Source organism: Miniopterus schreibersii (assembly GCF_964146895.1).
Source record: "Miniopterus schreibersii genome assembly, chromosome: 1".
In the NCBI taxonomy this organism is placed as follows: Eukaryota; Metazoa; Chordata; class Mammalia; order Chiroptera; family Miniopteridae; genus Miniopterus; species Miniopterus schreibersii.
Genome location: NC_138101.1, coordinates 14,238,102 through 14,248,877, shown reverse-complemented (window position 1 = coordinate 14,248,877; position 10,776 = coordinate 14,238,102). Strand labels below are relative to the sequence as shown.

General features: G+C 48.3%; 1 protein-coding gene across 1 annotated transcript; it reads left to right on the top strand.

Annotated features, from left to right (window-relative positions):
* Window positions 1–2,028: 2,028 nt before the first annotated feature.
* On the top strand, window positions 2,029–9,530 carry CCKAR (cholecystokinin A receptor; the record flags this gene model as incomplete). Its single annotated transcript, XM_081137288.1, has 5 exons — window positions 2,029–2,140; window positions 2,819–3,070; window positions 5,912–6,173; window positions 7,970–8,097; window positions 8,993–9,530. 5 exons carry the CDS (start codon window positions 2,029–2,031, stop codon window positions 9,511–9,513), a joined length of 1,275 nt encoding a protein of 424 aa, XP_080993414.1. The 3' UTR covers window positions 9,514–9,530.
* Between the last annotated feature and the right edge of the window lie 1,246 nt (window positions 9,531–10,776).

Here is a 10,776-nt window from a genome sequence, read left to right as displayed (position 1 = left end):
GGAGTCGCCGAGAGAGGAGTCCTGGCTCCAAACAGGCTACATGATACTAGAAAATGACGAAAGCTCCATGGGGCAGGAAAGGGTGTGAGGAAGGCTTGCGGGATCCACGAGGTGGTATCCACTGCTGGGTCTCACCAGCAAATCACATGGCCACCCTGAGTCTCAGTTTCCTTGCGCATAAAATAAATAATAATAATGATTAGGTGGCTATTAATATTATCTGTGATTTACTGAACACTTTTTGTGTCTCAGGCACTGCCTTGAGGAAATCAGTCGATCTCCATAAAAAATGTCTATGAAGTAATTTTCGTCCCCATTTGACAGAAGAAGGAAACGAGAGGTTAAGAAACTTGCCTAGTTCCCAGCAGGTAACCAATGAAACCAGGATTTGATCACACGTCTGTCTAACACCAAAGCTTGTCCCCTTAATAACTACTGGTTCCTCCTCTAATTTCCTTCCATTTCTGGTTTCCATGACTAAGTGACTGAAACATGAGATGTCCATGGTTTCAAAGAAAAGAGGGACCACTCTGTCTTCCCAGCCCCACATCTGAGCCTTGATGGTGGAAATGTCAGTGAGTTCCTCTGTGTCCAGCAGGGAGTCAGCAAAGATAGAGTACGTGGCTCTGTCGACTGAGAGAGTTGTCAGTACAGAAGGGGGCCCAGAGGTATCTAGCAAATAGACCAAGTGTCAGGCCTGCCAAGCAGATGTCAAAAACAGAGGTTCTACTGTTACCTGCTTTCCCAGAGGTCTGATCTGAGGAGCCCCTCTGCGTGATGGACATTAAGGTGCTTTCCAACACCGCAGAGCTTCATGGAAAACCCAGGCCTCCGGGTCCATCGCCCTCTCTGACCTCACCTCTCACCATTTGATGCTCATTCACTCCTGCTTCCTTCCTCACACAGGCTGAGCTCAGGCCCACCTCAGGGCCTTTGTACTTACTGTGACCTCCACCAAAAATACTGTTCCTCCTGCCTAGAAGATGCTTTCTCCAGATTCACAGGCTTCCTCCTCCTTGACTCCAGGGCTCAGATCCTGGCCCTCTCCTCCAGGAGACCTCTCCTGACCACTCCACCTAAATTAGCACCCTCAATCCATCCCTCTCCATCACGTCTTCCTGCTTGCTCCCTCTGTGGTGCTTAACACCGTCTGAAATCATCCTGTTCATTATTTGCTTACGTGCCTAGAAAAGTGCCCATGAATGCTTCACTCTCAGTGACTATGTGCTGAATGAATGAACCAATAAATGCATGAGTAAATGAGCAGGAGACCTTGCAAACTTTTTTGTAATAAGGATCCAGGAACCTATATTCAAAAGTACCCCCTCCTTTCGGTTAACAAGGGCAGAGGCCACAAGAAATAACACTGTGGTTGGTAACGACTTAACAACCAGCCGGCAGTTATATGCACACACATTGCTGGGCATGATTCCAAAGCTAAAAAGGCACTAATTGCTTTTATATAAGGAGGTAGAAATGCAGTCCCTCTGTGTCCTTTAGTCCTGATGGTCTGCATTATCATATCTGTTACTGTGTTAATTGTCCCTGTCTCACACAGCCAGCTTGGGCCTCATTCTGCCTATGTCTGGGAGGGTGACAGGTTCCTATGCAGAGAAGAGAGGGACTGGGGGAGTGTGTGTGCTTGTATCCGTGCCCGTGTGTGCCCGTGTGTGTGTGCATGTGTGTGTAAAAGCAGCGACACTTTAGGAAGGGTTAACTCCCAGTCAGGCTGTGCTCAGGGCCCCACGGCTGGCCCAGGCAAGGGAGGGGTGGGCCTGGAAGGTGGAGCGGGCTCAGCTTGCATTGGCTGCCTTTCCAAGACAGGAGTGCAAATGCTTGCCCAGCTGGTGAGTGTAGTGAACTCAGGTCTCCTGTAGGAATGGCCGAAGAAGCCCACACCTGGAGAGCCCTCCCTCCCTGCCCCTCCACGGCAGGTCGCATCTGGGAGACGCTCCGGTCATTAGAGGAATGAGTGACAGTGAGCAATTCACCAGCTCGCCAGCACTGGGTGGAGAGGAGCAGGCAAGGATGGATGTGGTCGACAGCCTTCTTGTGAATGGAAGCGACATCACTCCTCCCTGCGAACTGGCCATCGAGAATGAGACGCTTTTCTGCTTGGATCAGCCCCACCCGTCCAAAGGTAGGCGGCAGAGACGGTTATTTTCATTCAGAAAACTAGAAAGTAGAGGGAGAAATCAGCAAAGGCAGGGCTGATAGGGGAAAGGGAAACAAGTCTTCAAGAGACAAGGCTGGATGGAGTCATCTGGTCAGAAGTTTGGATAAGAGAACAAAATGCAGAATTGAGTCAAATATTCTCTGTTCCCGTCAGGAGAGTGGGGATTAACGTCCAGGATGTGGGGGAACAAAAGCAGTGGGAGGGGGGCGCTGAAGTGTAGTGAGAGGGCAGTGCAAGCAAGGTTGGAAGCTCCAACTTACAAGCGTCACAGAAAAGGTGCTGTCACAATCTAGCTGTCGCCTTTTCTTGGAGCAAATCTGGCGTGAAGAAGAGATTAAATAATGCTCAGCAGCTAGGAAAGAAAGCAATCGCTTCTCACTGGAGCAGCTTTGTTCTTGAGAAAAAGTGGTTCCCTGAGCGATCCTTTAACAAACCAGCCTTTAAGGAGCAACGGGATTGCTCTGCTCCCCCCCAGTTTGTTTCTGCAGAATATTGTCAGCACGGGAATAGTTGGGTTCAGTGATGACACCCCTGGGGGGGGGGGAATCAGGAGGAGATAACCGTCGGCTTCATGTGCTAAGGTTTTAACATTCTGCTCTCGTAACCCCCATCTCTCCGTCTTGTCCCTGTTACTCTTGGCAGAGTGGCAGCCAGCTGTGCAGATTCTCTTGTATTCCTTGATATTCCTGCTCAGCGTGCTGGGGAACACGCTGGTCATCACGGTGCTGATCCGGAACAAGAGGATGAGGACCGTCACCAACATCTTCCTGCTGTCCCTGGCCGTCAGCGACCTCATGCTCTGCCTCTTCTGCATGCCTTTCAATCTCATCCCCAACCTGCTCAAGGATTTCATCTTCGGCAGCGCTGTTTGCAAGACCACCGCCTACTTCATGGGTGAGTTGCTGCAGGTGACAATTTCTGGAGCTCGCCCCAGGCCCCACTCAGCCCCAGACCTTCCCAAACCCCTGGCAGCCTCACTGGAGGCGCCCTGCTCGGTGTGAAAGACAAAACACCTGGCCGTGCGGGGTACGTGCAAGGACGCGGGTGCCGGCTTTATGGTAACTCGGTCCTCCTAACTCGCTCCCCAGGAGTCCGGCCCGGTTGTGCATTTCAGAGATCAGTTTCTCAAAGGGGAATAAGTTGATAAGAAACCACAGGAGAGGTTTGTTTTGCTTGTTTTATTCGAAAGAGAGGTACAAGCTGCTCTGTCACTTTCTGGAAGCCGTTGATTGCATCCTGAGCTCTACCCAGCCCGGGCCATGGTTTTTGGGGTGGCGAGGGAGGCGGTGGAGGTTCTGTCTGTGTTGCTCTTACTTTGCTAAGGAACAGGGGCTGTTTGGAAACCACTGTCATCACAGCTCTAGGCTCCCTTCTCAGGATTCACTTCCCAGGCTGTTCCCCCAGAGAGAGTGGCCTCTGCCCCTAGATGAGCAGTTGAATTTGCTCGTGGGGGCTGTGGAGTCACTAAGTGCACCCTGATTGGCTGAGGTATGCTGGTCTCTGCCTATGCCAGTCAAAATGATGATGATGATGATGATGACGATGATAAAAATCACAAGAGCTAATATTATTAGTACTTTATGCACCCGATGTTATGCTAAGTGCTTTTACTTCCATGGTCTTATTTTATAGACCAAACACCCTAGGTATAGTTATTTTCCACTGCCTCCCTGGGGAGGGAACAGAGGCACAGAGAGGTTAGTAATGTGCCCAGGACACAGAGGTGATAAGCCACAGAGCTGGGATTTGAACCCAGAGCAGTAGGCACCACATGGCGAATGAGCACACTGCCTGTTTGCCAGCTGCCGTGGCTCTCCTGCTCACAAAGACATGTCTCTCGGTCCCCTCTGTCTCCACAACGGCCTTGTCCTTTGCCTGTTCTGAGACCTAGTTGGGAGGAGGAGAGGTGGGAAAGGGGAGGGAACTGGTTTTTGTTCTGACCTAAGCCTTGCAAAATATGCAGAGCTGAGTTGGGCCAGGACAGTCTTCAATGACCAGAAAGCTTTAAAAGCCTTTACTTCTCCCAGTTGAGGAAGCGGGATCCAATGCTAACGAAATGATGATGAATTCCCTGCCTGCGTGCCACGGACAAATGACCAGGAAAGTGTCAGTCGGTGTCCAAGTCCATGAAAATAAAAATAGACCACAAAGGAAAGGGATCATTGTTAAACAAGGAAGCAATAATAACAGGCAGCCTGTCATAGCACTTTAAGCTTTAAGGGCTGTCCATATATACCTTATGATAATATTTTAAAATCTTAAGCCAGAATATGTGAAAGGAAATTTAAAATTTGCCAAATGCCATAAAGTAGTGAATTTTATGATATGTGAATTTCACCTTGATAAAAAGTGTTTTTAAAAATAGCTAAAATGAAAAGCAAGCTAATTCTGAAAGTGCTGGCAATATTGCAATGGTTTCGTTGGACTTCTGGTTTCAGTGATTTCAGCTCCTCCCTTAGTTTTGAGTTCTGTTCAATGCTATTGCTAACAGTTAATATTCACTCAACTCCTACTATGTAGTCAAAAAAAGGAGTGCTTGCCTGAGGGAGGGTTTATAATCACTGCGGACTCATCACACAGGCTGGACTCTGAGGAGTTTGGGGGTGTACTTTCTACTCTCAATGTCATCGCTGTTTTAGGTCCAGGGAAACACAGCAAAGCCGGTCTCAGAACATGAGTTTTAATTTCATGGTTTGGGAATTACAGTTTTCTTTAAGTCGCTAAGAAACACTATGGATATTCTCCCAAGAAGAAGAACATTTTTATACATAGTCTCAGAGAACTAATTTATGTCCATAAAAGGCCCCAGGCAAACAACTTCTGCTGCCAAACTCAGATGAAATCTTGGGTTTAAAATATCATCATAAAATATAATCGGAAGAAGTGACAGAATTCACGGGTGAAGAATTAAAGGGAACTTTAAGGGGATGAGACATTATAATAAGTAGACACACACAAAACCCAAAAGTTAGAATGTTAAGGTTTTTTTTACTATACCTTGGTATCATTTTAAATGAGGTGTTTTGAGGTCCTTCTCATGGATGATGCCTACCCATTCTACAAAATTCAGGAAAGCAAGAAGAAATAAGAAGGAAGACGCTAGCCCTCCAGCCAGAAAAACCTTTAGTTACAGTATAGAGTTTTATCTCCTGTTCCTTTTTTATTATGTGTGGGTTTTTGGAGTTTTTTCTCCACAAGCTATATTTTGACATTTAGAATGCTTCAGTCTTATAAACAGTCTTTACTAGACATTTTCAGAAAGAGTTCTAATGCCCTTATCTCACCCCAGTGACCTTTTGGGGCCACAGTCCTTGAGAATCTGGATGATAAGGTCAACTCAACTATGCAGATCCTGCTCGGAATTAAGGCTTTCCTGTAGGTTACTCCAAAGTCTCCCCTGTGGGGTAGGAGCATGCTTCATCCGCCTGGTTATTAATTAATGAGCACAGTCAGCCTAAGAAGAAGTGAGGTTGTAATCAAAGTCCAATATTCTTATCTGAAAATTGGCAACAAGAGATATTTGCAAATACATTTCTTTAACTGCTTCCTTAAATCTTTTTTGGAACAAAGCTGGGAATAAATCATTTTTTAAAAATATACATACATGAGATTGCTTTACCCTCTGAGCAATTTCCTTTGCTATCAAACCCATGCAGATCAGATATGCTTAAGCAAATGTGCAAATAAACTTTGGATTTCAGAGCCAACAAAACCGACTGCTTTGTTCCTCCCCAGGCACCTCTGTGAGTGTATCCACTTTTAATCTGGTCGCCATATCTCTGGAGAGATACGGAGCGATTTGCAAACCCTTGCAGTCCCGAGTCTGGCAGACGAAATCCCACGCTTTGAAGGTGATTGCCGCTACCTGGTGTCTCTCCTTTACCATCATGACTCCGTATCCAGTTTATAGCAACTTGGTGCCTTTTACCAAAAATAACAACCAGACTGGGAACATGTGCCGCTTTCTGCTGCCAAGTGATGTGATGCAGCAGTTCTGGTAAGGTTACCTAGTATCCATTTGTCTGCTTCAACTTGATAAAACTTTGAAGTTTTTATGAAAATTGGAATGTATTATCCAGAGTGGCCGGGGGATCAGTTTCCTGAAAACATCTGGAGAGGAATCGTTCTAACCTCTTTCTAAGATAATAGTGACAGCAGACACTAGAGTGCTCTGTTTGAAATGCCATACGTATGTTACATCAATTAATCGTCTCAAAACCTGGGTACTGTTATTGTCCCCATTTTACAGATGAGGAAACTGGGGCACAGAGAGGTTAAGTAAATGGTTCAAAGTCACAAACCTAGAGGAGATAGAGCCCCTATGCTTACCCACTATGCAGTGTGTTTCTGGATGGTCTAGTGGGGGTTCGGGCTAGGTGATTTGGGGGCTATGATTTTCTAAGAATTGAAGATAGAGGACGAGTCCTAGATCCCATGTGGTTTTCCTTAGAGCTACAGCAATGGTACTTGCACAGAGAACTGGACTGGAAATAAAGAGGCAGGATTCTGATACCTGTTTCTTTGCTGGGTGGCACTGGACAAGTTCACAAAGCTCTCTGAGGTAGAGGTTCTTTATCTATACAAGGGTTTAATGATATATTTTTAATCTACCTCATCGGGTGGCTGTAAAATTCCAGTGAGAGCGTGTGTATAAAAATGTCATTAAATATTTTTGAAAAGGCTACACTAATGCAGGGTATTATGTTTTCTAATTCAAAGCATGTTTTACAAGCAGGGAGCTAGACATTTAAAAATGCTCAGCACCGAGATAATCTGCTTTCTTTGCCTTCCTTTTTTATTTTTTTCCATTTCAACCCAGTAACACACACACACACAAAAGAATTATGTTGCAAATTGAGAGGGACTTGAAAAGAAATCTTATCAAAACACGTCCAATTGAAATGAGAAATGGCCCAGTCACCATGAGCCTCTGACAATTTTATGGCCTCATCGAGTAACCTTACACATGCCAGGCTGCAAAGTGACTTAGGGGCCAGACTCAGAAAAAAGGAGGCTGTGAGGCCTCAGGAATCAGACGCGTTTAGAGAAAGCGTGGCTCTGCGCCCCAGGCACTGTGAGCGCCGGGCCAGCGCGTCACAGCAGCCAGAGCGCCACATTTTACAAAGCCTAGGAGGCTCGCCATTGTCCCCACCTGTGCTTGACTATTCTGTTGTCACAGAGTCAACAAATGGCATATTGATGTGCCTAAGAGCACCGGTTCTAGAATCGCATTGCTTGGGTTCAAATCCCACCTTTGCCACTAGCTGTGTGACTTTGGCCAGGTTATTTAAGTCTCTTTAAGTCTCAGTTTCCTTATCTGTAAAATAGGCATTATGATAATAGTCCCTACCTCAGAGGTTATTATGGGAGTTAAATTGCATTAATATCTATATAAAATGCTTACCCTGGTATGTAACACATTTAATAATGAATGTAAGTCCTTGGGGTTTGGGGGGGGGGGGGTTGGTAACAGCTTTATTAAGATAAAATTCTCATATTCTTTTTTGTAAAGCTTTCATTAGTTTTATGTGTAGGCTTGTTTCAGGTACAGAATCATACCAAACTTTTCCCATTTAACCGGTCCTTCATAAAAGACTTTATCTGAAAAAAAGAACGGAAATAAACAGCTTCTAATGACTGAACCCCCAGACATGGAATTTCCAAGGCTATGAAGTGCTGGTAATCACTGTGCCTGCTCAGCCCCGTTTGAATGGAGATGAACCCTGTTTGCTCCATCCCCTCTGAGCTGAGATACTGGACGGCGGGTTATTGAATTTCTCTTTATTTTATTAGGCACACGCTCCTGCTACTCATTCTCTTTCTTATTCCTGGCATCGTGATGATGGTGGCTTACGGGTTAATCTCTCTGGAGCTTTACCAAGGAATAAAATTTGATGCCAGCCAGAAGAAGTCTGCTCGAGGTAACTATCTTTCAGCTCTATGTTTATGCCAAAAGATCAAGCAGCTTGTTTTTTGTAACTTAACTAGATATACCCAGAGCATACTGGAGATTTTCAAAAGTATTATCAGACTGCGTGGCGAGGCACAGTCCTGAGACTGAGTCTCTGTTTCCTCATCTGTGCAATAGAGAAATCATTCCTCTCAAAAGGGTGCCCAGTGGAGTAGACAGATCATAGGCCCAGACCCCAACTGGCAGCTGCGGCCTGTGTGTCCTAGGCTTTCTGTAATGCTGTGGTCAAAGGGACCCCCTTGGGCAGCCGAAGCTATTTGTAACTCCAGTCCCCGGCCTGACTCCCCCGTCACTGTCACATTGCAGCTGTCACAAAGCCTCACCCTGGCCTTACTCATTACAATCCGCTGAAATTCACCCCAGCGCCTGTGTTGACATAACCTTCCCTTTCTCACTCCACCTCTTCGCTTCGCTCCAGCTTGTTTTTTTGCTGATTTTTGCTCATTACCTAGATTCCTCATAGTGAAAGCCGTCCGCAGGCTTAGCCAGCAAGCAGGCAAGCAGGGACCTTCCCACCCAGGAGCCGGGGAAGGAAGGAAAGGCCTGTGAATTCTTTAATCATTTTCTATTCTTACAACCTACATAAAATGTAGATTACATGAAGTGTTCTTTAGTTTCATATATTACGTACGCCATGTGTTAGATACACTGTTTTACGACTTTTAAGTAGCTTTTCATTTGTAGGAAAAGGCAGGGTAGAGCCACACCCATAACCCAGGCCCGAGGTGCCCGGCCCAGGCCTTCAGCTCAGGGTGGAGGGGCCCCCGCTGGACGGGGCGGGCTCCACGCCTCCCCGCGGCCCGCGGCCCATCCCGAACAGTCAGTGATGTCACTTGCCCACCCAGAGAGGAAGCCGAGCGCGGGCAGCAGCGGCCGGTACGAGGACAGCGACGGGTGCTACCTGCAGAGGCCCAGGGCCCCGCGGCGGCTGGAGCTGCAGCGCCTGTCCGCGGGCAGCGGCGGCCGGCCCGGCCGCGTCCGCAGCAGCAGCTCGGCGGCCAACCTCGTGGCCAAGAAGCGGGTGATCCGCATGCTCATGGTCATCGTGGCGCTCTTCTTCCTGTGCTGGATGCCCATCTTCAGCGCCAACGCCTGGCGCGCCTACGACACGGCGTCGGCCGAGCGCCGGCTGTCGGGGACGCCCATCTCCTTCATCCTGCTGCTGTCCTACTCCTCGTCCTGCGTCAACCCGCTCATCTACTGCTTCATGAACAGGCGCTTCCGCCTGGGCTTCCTGGCCACCTTCCCCTGCTGCCCGCGCGCGCGGGCGCGGGGGGCGCGCGGGGACGCGGCGGAGGAGGCGCGCACCACGGGCGCCTCGCTGTCCCGCTACTCCTACAGCCACATGGGCGCCTCCGCGCCCTGAGCGCCCGCGGGTGCGCGGGGCGGGCGGGCGGGGTGCGGGCGCCGCCGCGCCTCCAGGGGGCGCAGCGGGGATGCGCCCGGACTTGGCTTCTGGGCGGCGCGAGGCGGGGCGTCTTCAGCACCGTCCACCGTCAGAACGCCCTCGAGCCCAGCAGGGTTCGTGCGGCCGGTGTCATTGTCCAGCACACGTCCCACTGGGGGGGGACCCCACCGAGGGTTAGAAGGTGCTGGGAACCCAAGCTGGGCTCGCGCTCTGCGCGCTCCGCTTCTGCCCCCGCGGGGCTGGGAGGCTGCTTGGCCCCTGGGGGCGTCTGTCCCTCACGGACAAGCTGCAGTCGCCCCTCGTCGTGGCCACCACAGGGAGGAGGGAGCACACCCTGCCTCTGGGTAGCTTCTGCAGTCAGAGGACAGCCTGACCTTATCTCCTTGCCGTCGGGCCGTCGAGGACATTCAGAGACCTAAGCCTATGTCGTCGTCAGAATCGCGTAAGACACGGCCTCAGAGATGGAATTGGGAATTTGTATCTCCAAAAGTAACAGAGCATTCAAGGCAAATAGCTGGGTTAAATGCATCCTACTACAGGGACTAGTAAGTGGCAGAAGGGGCAGAGACGTTTTCTCCTTCAGGGTATCGGTTGCCTAACTCCACTGTTACATGGTGATACTAAGCCCCACGGCTTCTCTGCCTCAATTTAATTTTTCATGCTCATCTGGCACTTCCTCCTTCCCCCAAAGACCTCCAGGTACAAAGGAGTTTGTAGCCTCTGCGTAGCTGGCCAAGGGTGGAAACGCGGAGAGTCGGGCCCAGAATAAAAACTGGCATACTTGGACTCAGTTAACAAAATAGCTTTTGAATGTCAAAGCTGTCTATGCCTTTAAATGCAGCCTACGTATTTGCTAATAATCGTATTGGTTCTCTGTACATGTGTAAACCGAACATGTATGTTCTTTATATATAAGTATATTCTTTGGTGTGTTTAAAAAAAGAAAACTGAATGGATGCTGGAATTCAGCACGTGTTATAATTCTGCATTTCTGTGCAATTGTTGGAGTTTTATGTGACTTTCTTTTCTTTGCAAAATTAGTGCTGAAATCTCTCCCCTCCAATTTACAAATCTCAAAAAATAAGACGTGAGCGATACATTTAGATAACAAGAAATGCATTTCCAGACTAGAATGTGTCAACCCAGTCTGCCAGCACTTCTTTCTTTTTTTGGGGGGGGGGGCAACATTGTCCTCTCTGCTTAAATAAACTAACACACACA